Below are 19,287 nucleotides of genomic sequence, written 5' to 3'. Positions count from 1 at the left end.
ATTTCACGTTCAGCGCTTTTTTTACAACAGTAAACATAGGAATAAACTTATAATAATATCCTGTAACTGCTGTTTCAGTTTTAACCACTTTAAATCCTCATCCGTCTTAAAAAGTAGGACTACCTTATTTGTTTAATCACACACACACACACAAATGCTATCACCACACCTTCCACCACTTAAAATATAAATTATGATAAAATCAGTCATCATAATGCTCATCTTTGCTCAATCAATCATGTCTTGACTGCTGTTTTTTTTTTTTATGCAAAACCTAGCAGTGTCGGTCGACTTTTTCTGGATGTTACTCTAACAAGGTGATGTCCACCTCCACCTAGACTCTAGACTAAGTCTAGAGCTCACCGAGACCCTCAGTGCGCTCTTTCGGGACAGACTAACCGCTGCTTTCTCTGTGCGCTCCTTCTCCTCCCGTTTGTCCTTCTCCTCCCGTCTCCATCCCGTCACACTCTCTTCCACGGGGGGGGGGGGATCTCCAGCAGCTGGAACAGAAGGTGGTGGTCAGGGTGGTCCCGGAGGAGGGACCCGTAGGAGGAGGAAGGACCTGGAGGAGGAGGAGGAGGAGGAGGCGGAGCTGAGACCGGCGCACAGGTATATATTGCAAATTGCGCGATCGAATGGGAGTATTATGTAATTTCGCCTTAACTCCACACCCAGAGCTCTGGTTCTTGGGCAAGATTGACAGCTGGAAAGTCCACGGTAATAAGGAGACTGAGACACAGGCGCTTCACGTCCCAACTCCGTGGATCTGCTGCTGGGCTCGGCGGACGTTCCTTTTTACGCACCGGCGCATTTTTGATTTTCTTATTTATTTATACATTTCAGTTTTTAAACTAAGTGCGACTTTTTTTTTCTCTCTCTCTGAAGAAAAACATATCAGTGCGTTTTTTCTGTTCACCCGTTGGATATTTAAGATATATTTTCAGATTTTTTTTCTTCCCTCCCCCTAGGATTGCACTTTTTAGCAGGTAAGTATTTTAAGATATGAGCCTTTAGATATAAAAGTCGTGCTTGGAAGTGTGTTTGTGTCAGTCTCTTTTGATGGATGCCCTGGCAGGTTTTTAAGCAGATAAACAGGGAAAATATGGAAGCAACAGCACAGCGCTGAAAGTAGAATGTGACTGAGGGTGATTTTTTTTTTTTACTTATATATGTGTATCATCAGCAAATGTAAAGAGTCAGATATCTGATACTATCTGAAAATGCAACTGTTTAAAATGTGTTTTATGCTGCAGTTGTATTAAAAAGACTTTCCCTAAATATTCTGTCAGGAGCCTTTTCTTGCCAACCTTCCCACTAAGGAAGATGTACTTTTGGGTTTGCTTCTCAGTAAAATAGTGTCTGGTAGAATCTGCTCTGTGGTAGAACTTGCAGTCGTTGACAGTGACTATCCTTCTGTCCTTGAAGGAACTATGATTCCAAGGAGAAGTTTCTGTCTGGTCTCAATGTTATTTATATGCGCTTCTTCCCTGGCTCAAGGTAAGAATGCCTCCCTCCCAAGCACTCGTTACCTGGACAGTTACAGGCAAGACTAGATTACGTCCCCTGTATCCTCGCGAGACAGAGCGGTGCCTATCGTCACCATTTTCATGGTTTAAAAGGATTCATTTGTTAAGAGCAGCTGGGGGCAGCTGGTGACGTAGCGGTTAGAGCCGCTGCCGTTGGACCCAAAGTTCTCAGATCCCACCTATAGTACCCTTGAGCAAGGCACTTACCCTAAATTGCTCAGTAAAATTACCTACTACCTTAAATGATCTAAATTATCGACTTCAGGTAGATGAACATTGTCAGTTGGAAAAAGAAAAAGTGTCAGCTAAACGAATAAATGTAAATGCAGTGAAAGCCATACATGAGATTACAGTGAAACTTGCACAAAAGACATCGGAACTTCCGATAAACTTGATCGCGTATAATAGTTCCCAGTACATATCACGAGGGTAATGCAGCCATTGTATTTTTCTGTGAGATGTGCATCGCTTTGGAGAAAAGCGTCTGCTGAATGAAGAAATTTAAACGTAATGTAAGAGCTCAGCTATAAATACTTGATCATGTTTTGAAACGTCCCCCTTTCACTGGTACAGCAGGTCTTCGTGCCTGAAAAATTATCACGTTTTCTGTGTGTTGCTGCTGATGTCAATTTTCCAGAGGGTGAACTGGAAGAGCAGACCACTTTTGACCTGTTTGAAATCAGTCACATCACACGAAAGACTTTGGGTGCCAAGTTGTTCAGAGGTCAGGATCCCGGTACCCCCGCCTACCGCTTCATCCGCTTTGACCACCTGCCCCCGGTCGGCCCGTCGATGCTGAAGCACATTCTGGGCCTCATCAGGAGCAATGAAGGCTTTGTGTTCACTGCAACCGTGCGTCAGGACCGTGGCTCGCGGGGTACCCTGCTCGGCCTGGAGGGGTCTGATGGCAAACGCCAGTTCGAGATTGTGTCTAATGGGCGTGCCAACACCCTGGACCTGATCTACTGGACAGACGGCTCCCAAAATGTGGTGTCCTTTGAGGACGTGGATGTGGCTGACTCCCAGTGGAAGAACATCACCCTGCAGGTGCACGGTGAGAATGCCAACCTATATCTGGGCTGCAGCCTGGTCGACAGTTTTGCCCTGGATGAACCCTTCCACGAGCAGCTGCACGGTGACGGTGGCCAGATGTTCATAGCCAAGGGATCCATCCGAGAAAACCACTTCCGGGTAAGTCACGGGTCAGAGCAGAGAGACTGCCAAAATCCACACCGCTGCAAAAAACAGCCAAAGATCTTGGAGGTGAAGGCAAAAAAACGGAGTAGCTGGCAGTGAATGTGATTAAAGAAAGGAAACATATTTTGTAATGAATTTAATCTTGTGCCACGTTTCTCCTATGTGCCAGACGTTGTACCCTCACCCCTGGAAAATATGACTACAGTATTAGTGTATACTGCTGCGCTACTGCAAGCTTATATCTGTGTCCTCGAAGAGAAGGCAGTGGATAATTTCTTGGATCCAAATGGCCCATGGTCCCTTTGAGGTCAGACGTGAATGAACAAAGCATTGCCGCTGCTTGGTTTTAGTACTCGCAGTTTCTTCTGTCGGTATCCGAGCACGAGTTCTCCTTCCTACCCTATTTAATTCGTCGTGGAGCACAGTGCGGGTAGGAGCTCTTTGTTAAAAATAAGAAAAGTAAAAAGTCACCCTCCATTGCCTGAGTTGCCCTGAATCATAATTAAGGTTTTCCAAGGAGCTGGGGGCATCTAATTTTAGAAGAATTTTATAGGTAGCGCCTCGCTCACAATCCTTGTTGGTTTATCCTAAACCAGTAATTAGCGAAGACCACACGTGCTCAATTCACAAGTACAAGAGTAATTGTCTCCAAGTGGCATTCAAAGAAATTAGACTGGACATGTGTGTGTTTCGTAGTCACTCAACCCTTTGACGTGTAGAGTAATATATACAGCATTAGCCGATGGTATTTAGTAAAACTTTACAATCATCAGTGTGATGGTTAACGAAGCAGGTGTAACACGTATGCGTGTAATGGCAAAACTTTTTCTAACAGGGTTTGCTGCAGAATGTACGTTTCATCTTCGACACTCCCGTGGAGGACATCCTGAGGAGTAAAGGCTGTGAGATCACCAAGCCAGGTAAGATCTGGAAGCAGGAGATTCGGAAGCAGCTTCAAAGCGATACAAGTCGGATGCATAAGAAAGTCAGCATCTAGATAAATTGTCTGCTATGAAAAAAACACCATGGTCACATGTAGATAAAGGACAAAACCCTAAAATGTTTTCCAACGGAACCCAGAATATACTCCTCCTATCGACTTTTTCAAAGGACGACATGTGTGGCCTCCGTTTCGAACCCTTGCAGGCCTGGTGACTTTGTGGTGCATAGATGATGCTTCTCTCATAAATTTACAAGGCATCTGAAAATCCTGTCGGAAGACTTTTGGAACAGTGTGTGTTTTGCGCGTACCTGTAGTTTTAGTTCACAGTAGGCAAAGCAGTCTTAAAGCAGAAGTAAAATTGGTGGTATATTGCCAATGAATAATCCATCTCCGAATTGCATTGTTTTCTGTGTTCAATTTAAAAACTGATTTTCATCTCCGAAATAAGGAGTTTTCCCGAGGACTCCGTAACGATCATCTAAGTGATTTTGGAAAAGTTCAGCGGTTTGCGTGAAGTTATCATCTGGATGCGCCACAATAAATACACCAGAAAGCATTGATGCTCGCGCAGAAACGTATCATGAATTTGCTGAGCGAATGTGTTTTTGCTGAAAGTAGGTCAGAAGATCTGTGAATTTTTATGTGGAAATATCTTACTGTATGACCTCATGTTTTTGGGAATGTGGTGTGAGCGAGGTCAACCAGTGTTCACAAATGGTGAAGGAGATGCAGATGTTTACATTTTATTTGTATTGGCAGCGTTTGCTCCCATTCATCTTGACCGAAAAGAAAAGCAGAAGTGCGGCTGCTGCCGAACCGGTCCCCTCACCTACGTTAACGCACGCTCGCACTCACACTCACACAAAGTTATTTGCTCATCTTAAAGTTATGGTGCATGAACATTTGCACCTCACGTGAACTTAAGAGATGATGGGCGAAGTGAGCCTGGAAGAGGTGAGTTTTAAGACCCTTTTTGAATGTGGACAGGGATTCAGCAGTTCTGAGTGAGAGGGGGAGGTCGTTCCACCACAACGGAGCCAGAACTTCCGTGCTTTACCTTTCGTGCGTGGGGACCACCAGGTGGGCAGATGCATAAGAGCGTAGCGGTCTGGTTCGACAGTTACATAGGCAGTACATGCCACATGCAGCAGTCACAGACAGCCAGGTTATACCAAGTTTTATAATCTTTTTTCTTTTAATACGCGGCACCTTGCAGTCAGCGTCTTTGGGTCGTTGGCCGACGTCGCGGTACACTTTTGCAAAGCTGCAAAGGCTTTTTCTCGTGTTTTACGTTTTTCGTCCTGAAGGAACTGTCGTTTACATAGTGGCTGTATAGGTCTGAAAGGCGCGTACAGTTCCAGCTGCCTGGATCCCATAAGCTGGGGAAAAATTACTAAGCTGTCCTGCAGGCCATATCCAATATCCTTGGTGCCAGCCCAAAGTTTTCTTCATCACAAAAACAGCAGTGCCACATGGGATGGGGTTTAACCAGCATTTAATAAGATCCAGTCTCAAGTTTAAATGTCAGCAACTGTGTCCCAAACACAAGCTCACACAAACACGCGTGCACAGAAGGAGAAAATGAGTCTAGTCCACTGAAATGAGTAGCAAGGCAAAAAAAGTGGTCCTCATCAGGCATTTTGGAGTAAGAAAGACTCCTTTATTTAGACTTAACCCATTTCTTGCATATCGTTTAAGGACATCTTTCACAGGGCAGCCGGGCACAGCTGTGTATTTGAATGCTGTCCAAACATGTGGTACACAATGAGCATATATAGAATATGCACCTAGTGTATGGAAAAGGGTGGTACTGTTGTTTCACACTGCCTGGGTTGTTTGGGTGTAGGTTCAAATCCAGCTCAGTCCGTGTGGAGCTTGCTTGTTCTCCCTGTGTCTGTATGTGTTTCCTTCGGATGCTCTGGTTTCCTGCTGCAGTCCAAAGATGTGTGCTTCAAGTGAACCGGTGACTCTAAATTGCCTATAGTGTGTGTTTACTCTGTGAAGGACTGGCATCCCGTTCTAGTCTTGTTCCCTGTTATTCCAGGATAGGTTCTGGACAGCCATGACCCTGACAAGAACAAGCGGTTAAGGAAAGTGTGCGAACCAATGCTTTTGTACATGAAGTTAAACAGATGACACTTTCAGCTCATTTGTAAATACTGGTTCTGTGCCCATTTTATGGCGAGATAGCCTTTGTTTCCTGAGACAGTAACTGGGACTGTGATTAAGGACCACAGTCCACATGGAAAGTGTTTGGACAGATGGGTCACCCATCGCTCCCAGACATCCTGTTCCAAATCAGGATCCCACATTAGTAGATGCATGAATGGGAAATGGGACATTGCATTTGTCTGAGACCCTCTTGAACTTCTCTACCCCGCCTCCTGAAACGGAAGCCAGCAGATAAGGACATCCCTCATCTTTAAACACCGCGCTGCCAAAAACGGGGAAAGTGACTGCCAAGTCCAGCCTGCTAATGAGCCAGGAACCTGGTAGTATTCTCATAGACGTTCAACTCGGATGAACCTGCTGGCTGTTCTAGAGCTGCACAGATCCCCATGATTTCATAATGTGACTTCACGGAAAAGGAATCGTGGTTAGGCAACTTTCGCTTAACCGCTTATCGCGGTCAGGGTCACGGCGGTCCGGCTCCTATCCCGGAATCAGCGGACGCAAGGCTGGGAGGCACACAGAGTACGCCGATCAGTGACAGGGCAACCGCAAGCGCGCACTCGCTCACGAATCGTGGTTATCGTGGGAGTTAATTTACACATATGGGCCTTTGTTCAAACGACCTACTATTAAGCGCTCAAGAAACAGAGTGCTTTTTACTGGAGCTGTACAGGTATGGTCCCGGATGACTGAATTTAAGAGGTTTGTGTTCCAGATGGGCGCTCAACCACCTGATTCAACTTACTGTCTTCACTGAACCACTTATACTCGCTTCTTGAGCTCTCAGCGGTGTAAGAAGAGCTGGAGAATCGTCCGGGACCATAACTGAACAACCTTGTTTACACTTTGAGACTGATTGAAACCACTGAAGTATTTTTTTTTTGCCAAGGTATCTGTTGTTGGTTTGTTTGTACCCTTTATACTTGACAGCAGTGTTCAAAAATCGCTTCAGAAGTTTTTTTTTTCTTTTTTTTTTTTTCCTGCGAAAGGTCGTCGTACAGCGTGACAATCCGCTCTTAAATCCTTCCAGACAGCCTGAGTTTGGCATGTGTCTTGTTAAGCAAGACTCCCACAGGCTGATGGCACAACCTAATCTGGTTTCCTCCAGGACTCTGACATTCTTTCGCTTCTCGAAGTTTACAGAGATTTACTACATCGGCGCAGTTTTCTTGCTCTTCCGAGAGCCCCCCAGCTGTTTTTCTCCTTACTTTCCACATAGAGGAAAAAGAAATGTACCACGTCTCCGTCCGTGCCAGCTCCCTCTGATGTTCTCCCGCATAGCGCCGAAGCCGCCGTTGGCTTGCGGCCTTTCTCAGGGGAGTAGTTCTTAAAGGTCGGCGAACTCCGGAGCGCAAATGTTCAATGGAGCTCTGTTCCTGCGGCCGTGTGTGTCGCATCGACATCTGTGCAGCAGCGGAGCGGTCAATCAGCACTAATGCCCATGAGATGCTGGCTTTTTTCCAGCAGAGTTTCGCATCCGTTTTTCTCCGCGAAGTCTTCATCCCCCTTAGCCACCTCAACTTTTGCACCGCGTGTATCTACGTGTGCCTTTTGTGTTTCATTCCTGCGCCGTTCCTCTTAATTTCTCTTCCTCCGCGACCCGCAGAGGACACCAATACTGTGATTGAGAATATGGAGGCGGTGGACGTCAGCCCTGCAATCACAACCAACTTCATTGGACAGAAAGTGGAGGAAGCAGGGACGGAGACCTGCGAGCGCTCCTGCGAAGAGCTCAGCAGCATGTTCCAGGAGCTGAAGGGGCTCAGAGTTGTCGTGGGCAACCTCATTGACGGGCTGCAGAAAGTGGTAAGTGTTCCGAAGCCCGTGACTTTCCTAAAACTTCAGAAACGACAATATTTTAAACATCTCATATTTCAAAACTCCGGCATGAGAAACATATTCAAGGGGTGTCAGACTGACTTGCTGGTGTTTATTGGATTTCGATCCAGCACAGTGCCATTATGTAAATGGTCCACTCGGTCTGTTACGACATCAACCGGAAATATGCAAAACATAAAAATGATGGAGAAAGTGACGCGATCACATAAGAGCTCAGAAAGCTAACTTAGTTTAGGTGCAAGGTAAATTAGTCTAAATGGACCATCAGGAGTTTTACTGGGTGGGGGGTGTGGTGGCGCGGCGGCACAGCGGCGCAGCAGTTTTGGCCGGGGCCCGTTCTCTGGTGCGTCTGGGGTTCGAGGCCAGCTTGGGGTGCCTCGTGACGGACTGGCGTTGCTGGGTTAGGCTCCGGCTTGCTGCGACCCCACGTAGGACAAGAGGCTTCAGACCGTGTGTGAGAGTGAGTGAGTGAGTTTTACTGGTCATTACTGTTTTCAGTGTCTAACCAAATACAACAGCATCCAAACTGGGATGGAAAACGGGCAGAAGTTTGACCGTTTTGAAAAACTGAGATTCGTTAAAACTTCACAATCACAGCAGAAGACTTGCAGCTTTTTCTTTTTACCTCAAGGGGCAATTAATTTGTTTTTACAAATCTCAGTTGGTGGCGACAAAGAGACAAAAACAAAGGGAGCCTCCGGTTTTGAGTAATTGGCTCAACAACGTTTTGGAAGACAGTTGAACCTCTTACAGCTAAATGGTACGGTGTGTGCGAGCGCAGCGGATCACGGTCGCATAGCAAACACAGGGTTCGCCGAAAGCCGTTGCGATCGTGTTGACGGATGTTGCTTCCTCGGAATTCGTGCCAGTGTTTCCCGACTCTGTGCAACAATGAAGAAAAATTAAGTGACATTCTGACAGAAAGGCTGCAGTCGGAGCTCGGTATCTGTGCAGCTCTCACCCACCTACGACGGGCAGGCAGGTACCAGCTGACGCCTCTGGCACTTTCTTGTTTTTCCTTGGTGGTTTTATGGCTCATTTTGCAGAGGTAGGAAGTGCTGCCTTGGCAGTGGATTGGAATAGCAGGGCTTCTGGCACAGTTTAAACAGTCCCGTGCTTCCTCCGGGAGCCCAGGAGCAGCACGGAAGTCTGGGCATTGGCTCTGGGAAAAGGACTGCATTGGCTGGGTCCCGAAGGCTCGTCCAGGCTGCCTGGTGTCTCCCTACCCATGTTCAACGTGTGCAAGCACCCTTCCGCACGTACATACAGACACACACACAAACACCTACAGGTGAGCACATACCCATGTATAAACATAGACACTGCTTTTACATTTATTTAGCAGGCAGTTTTCTCCAAAGCAACTTCCAATGAACTCTATGTAGTGTTACTATCAGCCCACACACCTTATTCACCGTGGTGACTTACACAGCTAGATACGCTACTTACACTGGGTCACTCATCCATACATCAGTGGAACACACACTCTCTCTGTCACTCACACACTATGGGTGAACCTGAATAGCATGTCTTTGGAGTGTGGGAGGAAACCAGAGCACCCGGAGGAAACTCACCCAGACACAGGGAGAACAATCAAACTCCACACAGACTGAGCGGTGATCGAACCCACGTCCTCTCGTACCACCCAGGTGCTGTGAGACAGCAGCGCTACTCGCTGTGCTTTTCTACATCCTCTTTCTGCAAAGGACTAAACACATTACTTTCAGTAATTCATATTTTTTGTACTGTAGATTATACACGCAAACACAGTCAGACACACACAAGTCTCACACACACTCTCACGTTCGTACAGACTGTGTGACATTTTATGAATGCCAGCGTACCTTATAGAGACACACAGACATATTAATGATCCCAGGCATACATGCAAATATGCCAAATCTCAGCTACATACAAACACATAAGCCTGAAGTTTTGCAAACTGCATACAGACCCATGTCCTCGCTAACTTCTAGAGTCCAAGCTCAGACGCACAGATACATGCGTTCACGCAGACAAGCCCATACGCACATACACAGAATCAAAGTTGAGGAATTTGGCATTGCCTTTCTCAGCTGCTCCCTTGAGTTCAGATCTGCAGCCAAAGATACTCTGTTCTCCAGGGCTGTTAAAGGTTAAAGTGTGCAAATCACACTAGGTTTTGAAAGGCTGCTTTCCAACTGCCTCGGCAGCAGAGCTCACAGCTCAGTCCGAATCACTGCGAGTGATCTGTTGGCGTTACCCTACCGGCCCATCTTGTGATGACTTTATTATAGCCTTATAAATTAAATGCATCTCACGAGAGGCTTTATGTATGCTCTTTTAATGTTGTAGTGAGGTCCTGAAGTCATCGGGAAGCTTTTCAACCTGACTATGCAGTGAGTGACCGTGAACGTGTGATTGTGCATTTGTTTCTAGACAGAGGAGAACACAATCATGCGGGAGACCCTGGGAAAGATCAAGAACTCCAAAGAGAAGCATATGTGCTGGCAGGATGGACGGCTGTTTGAAGACAAGGAGGACTGGATTGTGGACAGCTGTACCAAGTGCACCTGCCAGGTGAGTCAGGGTCAGAGAGGAGGAAGGGTGAAAGAAGGTTCAGGTGAGGGTTGGGTCAGGGTGCGGTAGGAAGGGTTACAGTGCAGCGCGCAACACTAAGGCAGAATTATGGATGGAGTAAGTGTGAGCCATGTCAAGCAACTGCTTTTTTCATTCGACAGGAGTCGAAGATTGTGTGCCGCCAGATCACTTGTCCAGCAGTCGCCTGCGCCAGTCCTTCCTTCATTGATGGCGAATGCTGTCCCGTGTGCCTGCGTGAGTAGTGCAGCGGCTCATCCGCTTTCAGAAAGTTGCTGGATGAATGAGTCATTCTGAGTCATCACTCTGAGGTGGAACTCATGGATTTAAAAACTTCACTTTCATAGCAAAATAGCTGTTTGCAAAATGCATGCACATGTTCTGGGAAGAGGTTCTGGATGTACAATAAAGACATGCCATCTCTCTCTCCCAGGAAGGACACACACCCATTCTTTATGCTCTTGTCATCTAGTTAATTAAGGGTGAGCTTTGGCTCTTTTTAGATATGAACTGTAAGGCCCATAAAAACAACCATAAACCAGCATTTAAGCAAATCGCCTACTTTATACAGTTTTAATAATAGAGAACAGTTATTGTTATGAAGCCTGTTTGCCTTTAAGGGTGAACCACACATTTTTATTGGTAAGCTAAACCCTCTTGGTTAACCCCTACTCGTTCATTCTGCCAGTCTTTGAAGCGGTCGCTGTGAGCTGAGAGATGGTGACATCATGTAAAATCCTGCCTTCCAAAGAATTTTGACTTGCTTGTTTTCCTCCTCAAGCTTTTAAAGCACCTTAACAACAAGGAAGAGAAAATGGGGCAGAAACACTTGAAGGACAAGCCTAAATTGGGTTAACAACAGTTTGCATGCTACCACGTGTATTTACTGGTACTAGTGTGCCAGACTTGGGCTCGCTGGATTGCGTAGAAATTGTTCATACACTCTGGTTAATGAGTTTTTCAATCATTAAAATGAGTAAATGTTAGTGGTGTAACGTGAGGTGGAAAATATAAGTAAAGTGGATGGGTGCTGTAGGGGGGCACGGTGGTGCAGTGGGTAGGACCAAATCCTGCTTTCCAGTGGGTCTGGGGTTCGAGTCCCACTTGGGGTGCCTTGTGACGGACTGGCGTCCCGTCCTGGGTGTGTCCCCTCCCCCTCTGGCCTTACACCCTGTGTTGCCGGGTAGGCTCCGGTTCCCCGCGACCCCGTATGGGACAAGCGGTTCTGAAAATGTGTGTGTGTGTGTGTGTGTGTGGATGGGTGCCAACTTCAGGGAATGGCCGGGTGGGGAATGAAGGTGGGTGGACTTACATGGACCTTTAGCTCTCCTCCCCATACGTGAACATACGGAAGTACCAAAGACCAGCTATGCAGAGAAAACAGAAATGGTATCCCAGTATAAAGACTAGAAAATAATAAATATCTATTAAGAATCTAGTGGACAGCTGGTAGCGTAGTGGTAGAGCTGCTGCATTTGGGTCCAAAGGCCTCAGGTTTGATCACAACCTCTGGCTGTAGTACCCTTAAGCAAGCTACTTACCATAAATAGCCAGCTGTATAAATTGGTGAGTAATTGTGACCTTAACACTGGGAGTCACTTTGGAGTAAAGCATCAGGTAAATGTAATTCTGCACAGCAACATGGAGTCAAGCACATCTTGGTATGTTCCTTAAACTCAGTACTCAAACATCCTTTCAGCAGTGACAAAGTTCAGAGGGCAGAGCCTCAGTGTAACCTGACATTGTCCCATTTCTCTCCAATTTGCCACCCCTCGTTTCATTTTTGTCCAGATGGACACACCTCGGCTTCTGCTCATTTCTTTTCAGTCTGTTCCAGGTGCGACTCTAAGTTTGGATGGGGAATGGGTGTAGCCAGGCCCCAGCCTACCGCAGCTATAATTATTTCAGCTTTGCACTGGTTACTTCATTGTTCCAAGACCTTCATCTAAATTATGCTACTCCTCCATTCAAGGGCCAATCAAGACTGGAAAGAACATCAGCATATGTCACATTATATTACACTGTGTTGTTTATTTAAATAAATTTGTTTTTCTGAGAATTTTTTTTTTCAATCCTTGCTGGTATGGCTTACCAATATTTCACGACTGACCACTGTGTGCATTGTATGTAAAAGACTATGCCATCAACTTTGTTCTATCTGTCAGCAGCAAATGACAGTGATGATGGCTGGTCACCATGGTCTGAGTGGACAGAATGCACCGTCACCTGCGGGACAGGAACACAACAGAGAGGCCGGTCCTGTGATGCCACCAACAACCCCTGTGTCGGACCCTCCATCCAGACACGCAAGTGCAGCCTGGGAAAATGCGACAGACGCAGTAAGTGGGTGCATTGATATGACATCAAGGGGTCATCAGAAGTGCCAAGCTTCCCTGTTCGAGAGACTGATGCAAAAGAAAGCAATTAAAAAAAATCCAAACTCTTGCAATTAAAGGCCAGAAGCAAAACACATATCATATGATCGCTTAGCACACACAGATGACACACTGCTGCCTATTTTTCATTAAAACTATGCAGCAGCCCAGATTAGATCATAGACCGATCCGCTATAAAACAAATACAAAGCCATGTCGATTCCCAGAAGGCTTCCTTGTCTAAATGAGGAATGCGGGAATATATCATTTTTTGGACAGAATGACACTGATGTTGCAATATGTAGCTTGAGTGTGTCCAGTTGTGTGTGTGTGTGCTTAGAGTAATGGTTATGACACATAATTGCAAAAAGCTGTCAAAACTGGAGATGACAGAAATGAAAAAGCAGTGTGTATATGGAAGCCAGAAAAGCAGCTGACAGATTGCTTGCAGGCTTTTCACAGGCCAAGTCTTGGAGTTATGAAAATGTTAAGGTCTCTCTGGGATGATGAACTTTAGGGCAGAACCTTGTTCACACCCACTTCTCCTTGGAGATGGATGGGCCAGGACTTCAGTGGATAAAACCTGGGACAAACTTTATTCAGTCCTAAATCTGTTTAGGGTTAAACTCCACCTTACGCCACATTTTTACAGAAGAGGATACTGAGGCCACCCTCAACACACAGTAAAGTAAAATCTATTGGGAAAACATGCATTACAATTGGCAGAAACAGAAGAACTTGTTGAAACAACCAGTGGCAAGGTTTTATTAACTTATGGCTGGCCTACTTTTTCGGCTTAGAGATTGTTCCACGTCTGGAATAGTATGGTATCTGAAATACATCTGTCTCCCAGGCTAAAATAATTTGATGTCCAAAAACCATTTTTCAACAAACAATATTTTTTTTTGCTTGCATGTGCAAGAGCATTATAGATCGCATGCTCCATTCTATTCCTTCTTCTCCTCCTCCACTCAGATTAATTATGCCATGATGATGTACAGCTGGTCGTCGCTAAGCAGCGAGCCTGTGTTATGCATTCTCAAACTCATTTCCACAAATTTTCCTGCTGAAGAAAAGTGGATCCCCCTCCGGCTCGTTGTCTCCCTCTGGCTTTAGTCTCTCGGCTCACGCGAGTGCTGAGCTCGGGAGACAATATAGGAGAGTGAAGTGCAAAGATGATTTGAATTTTCAAAAATTCTGTTCAGGTGCTCTGTCAATTCCATACTTCCTACCTCCTGACAGAGACACACTTTGCCTCAACAGAGAGGATTATCGCAAAGGGCAGCAGGGTGATGCAGTTAAATCTGCGTCCTTCCATAATTTGCTGTTGTCTTGTTATCCCAAAGAATAAGTTGCGCAAGATTTGGGTGAACATGAACCGTGCTGTAGATGTAAGAAATAGTCTCCTTTGTTGGTTAGTGAATGGAAGGTATCAAATACCTTCCACACTATTTAATTGGATATTTGATTCATTTACACAGTTGATTGTTTTACAGAAGCATCTCATGTTCGAGTACTCTACTCAGGGGTTGTAACACCCAAGGACCATCTGGGAGTACAGGTTTGACTCCCGACTTTGTTATTTGTCTCTGCTACAGTCCGTCAGGATGGTGGGTGGAGCTTGTGGTCACCATGGTCATCCTGCTCAGTGACATGTGGAGAGGGCCAGATCACCAGAATTCGCCACTGCAATGCCCCTGTCCCACAGCTGGGCGGCAAGGACTGTGAGGGCAGTGGGAGAGAGACGCAGCGGTGCGAAGCCAAGCCCTGTTCCGGTGAGTGCGGTGTTCTGGAGAGGACACACAGGAAGACACAGCTTGTGACATCTTGTTTCACTAATAGTACCCAACAAGCAGATGGAAGACCGGATGGTAGCACATGAATCACTGTCCTGAAAATGCCCATATTACTCATAGTTATTCTCTCACGTAAACAGTAAATCAAACACAAATCACTGAGTCCCAGCTGGAAGAGCTGGTCCTTATATGGGAATCTTTACTGAACGGTTTTGTGTCAATCAAGTTTATGATGTACTCTTGAAAGCCCTGCAAACATGTCTACTTGCCTACAGTTGACGGTGGCTGGGGACCCTGGTCTCCTTGGGCGGTCTGCTCAGCTACATGCGGCGGGGGAGTCCGGAGCCGCACCCATGTCTGCAACAGCCCCCGGCCCCAATACGGTGGCAGGAAGTGCCAGGGCGAGGCGACAGATATTGAGGCCTGCAACCAACAGGACTGCCCTGTCGGTGGGTTCAGGATCGGACAGTGAAAACACTTAAAGGGTTGAACAAAGTTACCCGTGTTAATAATTCTGGAGAATTCACACAACTTATGCAAGTGCTTGCTCTCAATTACAAAATTTAACTTGATGCAAAGTTCTTAGTGACTTACTGTTTTACGCTCTTGACAGACGGCTGCCTCTCAAACCCATGTTTCGGTGGAGTGGTGTGCAACAGTTCCCCTGATGGCTCCTGGGAGTGTGGACCCTGCCCCGTGGGTTTCCGTGGAAATGGGACGTTCTGTGAGGACGTGAATGAGGTACACCTGCAAAGATGTGTGTGCCACGTGCCAACAGTATAAGGACACACCCTTAGTACTGAAAGAGTTACAAAAGTTATTTCAGTTCAGGAATCATCTATTTTAGGAGAGGTCATAGTCACTGGAAAGTCCATAATCAATGGAAAAAGTCCAAGACCAAGACGAATAAGATCCAAGAAATGTTACACAATAGCATTTTATCCACCGAGTTAAATTGAAGACAATAAAACAAAAATGCTTTTAAACCTCATTTAGAGCCCATTCCTTTTCTTTGTCTCCCATTCCATAGTGTGAGATGATCTCAGATGTGTGCTTCAGAGTTCATGGATCACAGCGATGTGTCAACACAAACCCAGGATTCCACTGTCTGCCTTGTCCCCCAAGATACAAAGGCAACCAGCCCTTTGGCATGGGTGTGGAGGCAGCCAGGAAGAACAAGCAGGTCTGTCATTCGTTAAGTCTTCTCCTGCTGTGATATTGTTGATGGAAACAGATCTTACAACAAAACAGAACAATGCTGCTGCAATCTATTTGAAATTGTATTGCGAAGTCACAAGGCTTTACAAGTCAGAATGCTGCAGCCCAGAAACCACTGCGCGATTCTCCGTTTCCCTGCTATACATAGTGTGATTAAGCCTGTTAGGCATCAGTCACAAAAACGATTCACCTTGAACAGAGCACAAGAAGCAGGCCTCGCAAACTCAATTTTTTTATGGAGCACCAGATTAATTATCTCTTCTGTGGTGGTACCATTCGTCCTGTACTGAATCGCAGAGAACCTCAGCATAGGAGGTATCAAAGTGTTAACAGATGGATCCATGTGTAAAAAATCAAATTCTGAGATTGCTGTAAACATTCTAAGGTTTCTCTAAACAGATTTTGCATGTATTTCAAGATTATAGTTTAATTTACATCTAAACCCAACACTAAGAGGTCATCAGCTAATTAGTAAGTGGAACCCCTTGGAGACCTCTCGATCTTGTTAAACGTGCAGCGTTGATTACATCTCTCTCAGTCATTGTCACGTTCTGAGTTTAACTTCATGACAGCTCTGAGTCATTTGTCTGCATTTGGCTACTGCGCGTGGCTGTTGAGTCCTAATTTACACCCACGTCTGGGATCTGTCTTGCCAAAAGGCATCTGATCCTATGACTGGATCCATGCTCTATGCAGAACCGCCGACCACAGATGCTGCTGTAGATTGCTGTAAGTGTCCGCGTGCCGTTTCTCACCATCAAAGGGTGTTGAGGCTGGCTTCATTCCCGCTGCACACGAGTAATCTCCAAAGGCTTCCAAACATCATCTTTTGCAATGTGGAAAAAGTTTAAAAAGCTGTAAAAAAGAAAAACTGTGGTTCGAGAATAACCCATACGATATGATTTATAGGATCTTACTGGGAAAGTATTATTATGTGTTTGTTAAAGACACAGTTGACTGACAATATTCTGTTTTTTGGATTTAATTTTTTGTGCTTAAGAAGATCTTTGAGTTCAATTAATTATGATGAAAGATGGAACCGTATTAAGATCTACATGACAGAAAGCTTAGTAGGCACTCTTTGTTAGAAGACAGCAGCTCCAAGTGTACCTGGCTCACCCTCTCTCTTGGGGTCTCCATCACAGGTGTGTGAACCAGAGAACCCCTGCAAGGACAATACCCACAACTGCCACAAGCATGCCGAATGTGTCTACCTCAACCACTTTAGCAACCCCATGTACAAGTGCGAGTGCAAGATCGGCTATGCGGGTGATGGCATCATCTGTGGGGAAGACTCGGATCTGGACGGCTGGCCCAATCAGAACTTGGTGTGCGGGGCCAACGCCACCTACCACTGCAAGAAGGTATCAGCAGCTTTCGGTTTCAACACGTTTTGGAGAGATAGGCGCTTATGACTGAGATACCAGCATCCACATTATAAATATGTACTGTTTATGTTATTGAAAGTGCACATTAGTCTATGACAAGGAGAAAAAGTTACATTATGCAGTATAACAATGTTTGTCTGATTTAAAAAAATAATATTCCTGGATTTACCCTGACTCTGATGACCTGATAACCCACTATACTGCAGACACATTAATTTCAGTAGAATACTGAAAGTTAGAGGAACTTGTATGAGTCGTCTCAATATTTAAAAAACAGAAGTAGACAGAAAAAAAAATGTGGGTTTACTAATACACTGTTACATTGTTTTACAATAATGTAGGACAACTGCCCCAGCCTCCCAAACTCTGGGCAAGAAGACTTTGACAAAGATGGCCAAGGGGATGCTTGTGACAAGGATGACGACAACGATGGCATCGATGATGAGATGGTGGGAGTTCATTTCTTTAACAATGACGAATACTGTATGTGATACACACTATATTTGAAAGTGTTCTTAGAATGGCAATTGCCTTGCCACTGGTCAAAGGACCAAAGGACTGCATTAGTAACACATTGCTCAGTTGGGCTTAACAACACCGTGGTATTCCAGAATGATTCATGGTCGTAGAGCTATAGAACACCCAATTTTGAACTCAACACTTTTGTAAACTCTCTTAATTTCTTTTCCATTGCTTTCACATAAAAAGTGTTACATTTTGTAGATAGAACATTTATCTGAAATTTCTAGGAAAAATGTCATATCTAACTCAGAACTCACAGAAAGGGAATGACTGTGAAATATTTTTTGCCTTTTGATTTTATTTGTCCAGGACAACTGCGCCCTACTGTACAACCCCCGTCAGTATGATTATGACAAAGACCAAGTAGGAGATCGCTGTGACAACTGCCCCTATGAGCACAACCCATCCCAAATCGACACAGACCATAACGGGGAGGGAGACGCTTGCTCGGTTGACATCGACGGAGATGGTACACGAATCTCTTAAGTCAAAACAAATTACATGTCTAGATGCTGCGCTGTCCATGTTTATATATGTTTTTTTTTTTTTTTTTACATTTGTTGATCCCTGATAAGACCCACAAAGCTTCTCATGTTCTGTGTTCACTGCAGAGATTCTGAATGAGGATGACAACTGCCCTTATGTGTACAACACTGATCAGAAGGACACTGATCAGGATGGTGTGGGAGACCAGTGTGATAACTGCCCATTGATGCACAACCCTGACCAGGTGAGAGAGGTTTTAATGGTCCCCAGAGCCACGCCACAAGTACTGTACAAAGTGCTGACTGCAAAATATCCAAGAATCAGAAGCTTTACAAGATATTTTGTGTTCCACATACTGAAGACATAAGTTTTAACTGGATGTGCAATAACTGGGTGGCTGACTGATCTTCTGCTGTTTCTGGTCCACAGAGCATATAGATCTGTTTCATGTTTTCAATGAACAACTCTTGCACAGGCTGACACAGACAACGACCTCGTAGGCGACGAATGTGACAACAGCCAGGACATTGATGAAGACGGCCACCAGAACAACCTGGACAATTGCCCATACATTCCCAATGCCAACCAGGCAGACCACGACAAAGATGGGAAAGGGGACGCGTGTGATCATGACGATGACAACGATGGTGTACCAGATGACAAGGACAACTGCCGACTCGTGCCCAACAAAGATCAACTTGACTCTGATGGTAAGGAAGACCCACAGTATACATTATCAATCTTGCATGACCTCAGAGGTTTATTTATTCATGTTTTATTCTGGCTACATAATATGCTACAAGTTCATATGAATTTTACGGTAAGTACCTTACCTGTTAGTCATTTGGTGGGGACTAAACCTACATACAGCCTTTGGATACAAAGGCAGCAGCTCTAACCACTACACTACCAGCTGACATGTCTAACATTCTTCTGGTTTCTGACATGTCTGGCTTCTGGTTCTGCTCCACAGGAGATGGACGTGGTGATGCCTGCAAGGATGACTTTGACAATGACAATATCCCTGACTTTCTGGACGTGTGCCCGGAGAACAGTGAGATCAGCATCACAGACTTCCGCAAGTTCCAGATGGTCCACCTGGATCCCAAGGGCACCGCACAGATTGACCCTAACTGGGTGGTCCGGCACCAGGGCAAAGAGCTTGTGCAGACTGCCAACTCTGACCCTGGCATTGCTGTGGGTAAGAGCCTGACACTCATAATTTGCAATGCTTACAGGACATAAGTG

The 19,287-nt window shown here is 45.4% G+C and overlaps 1 protein-coding gene across 3 annotated transcripts in view; it reads left to right on the top strand.

Moving 5' to 3' along the window:
• Positions 1-629: 629 nt before the first annotated feature.
• Positions 630-19,287, top strand: part of thbs2a (thrombospondin 2a) — a 35,847-nt gene continuing 17,189 nt past the window's right edge. For all 3 annotated transcript variants that reach the window (XR_003797880.1, XM_018766217.2, XM_018766215.2), the window contains exons 1-18: positions 630-986; positions 1,426-1,497; positions 2,164-2,717; positions 3,559-3,643; positions 7,445-7,644; positions 10,096-10,236; positions 10,398-10,491; positions 12,423-12,593; positions 14,228-14,404; positions 14,701-14,874; positions 15,039-15,166; positions 15,456-15,608; positions 16,789-17,007; positions 17,373-17,480; positions 17,863-18,022; positions 18,165-18,283; positions 18,515-18,749; positions 19,013-19,240. Coding sequence is in view for 2 of the 3 variants with exons in the window: in XM_018766217.2 (XP_018621733.1) it covers positions 1,431-1,497; positions 2,164-2,717; positions 3,559-3,643; positions 7,445-7,644; positions 10,096-10,236; positions 10,398-10,491; positions 12,423-12,593; positions 14,228-14,404; positions 14,701-14,874; positions 15,039-15,166; positions 15,456-15,608; positions 16,789-17,007; positions 17,373-17,480; positions 17,863-18,022; positions 18,165-18,283; positions 18,515-18,749; positions 19,013-19,240 (3,013 nt within the window). In the remaining variant the exon portion in view is untranslated. The remainder of the gene's footprint in view (positions 987-1,425; positions 1,498-2,163; positions 2,718-3,558; positions 3,644-7,444; positions 7,645-10,095; positions 10,237-10,397; positions 10,492-12,422; positions 12,594-14,227; positions 14,405-14,700; positions 14,875-15,038; positions 15,167-15,455; positions 15,609-16,788; positions 17,008-17,372; positions 17,481-17,862; positions 18,023-18,164; positions 18,284-18,514; positions 18,750-19,012; positions 19,241-19,287) is intronic.

This window comes from Scleropages formosus, chromosome 8 (genome assembly GCF_900964775.1).
Source record: "Scleropages formosus chromosome 8, fSclFor1.1, whole genome shotgun sequence".
NCBI classification, from domain to species: domain Eukaryota; kingdom Metazoa; phylum Chordata; class Actinopteri; order Osteoglossiformes; family Osteoglossidae; genus Scleropages; species Scleropages formosus.
Note: the sequence above shows the minus strand (reverse complement) of the source record. Positions and strands in the feature narration are given on the sequence as shown.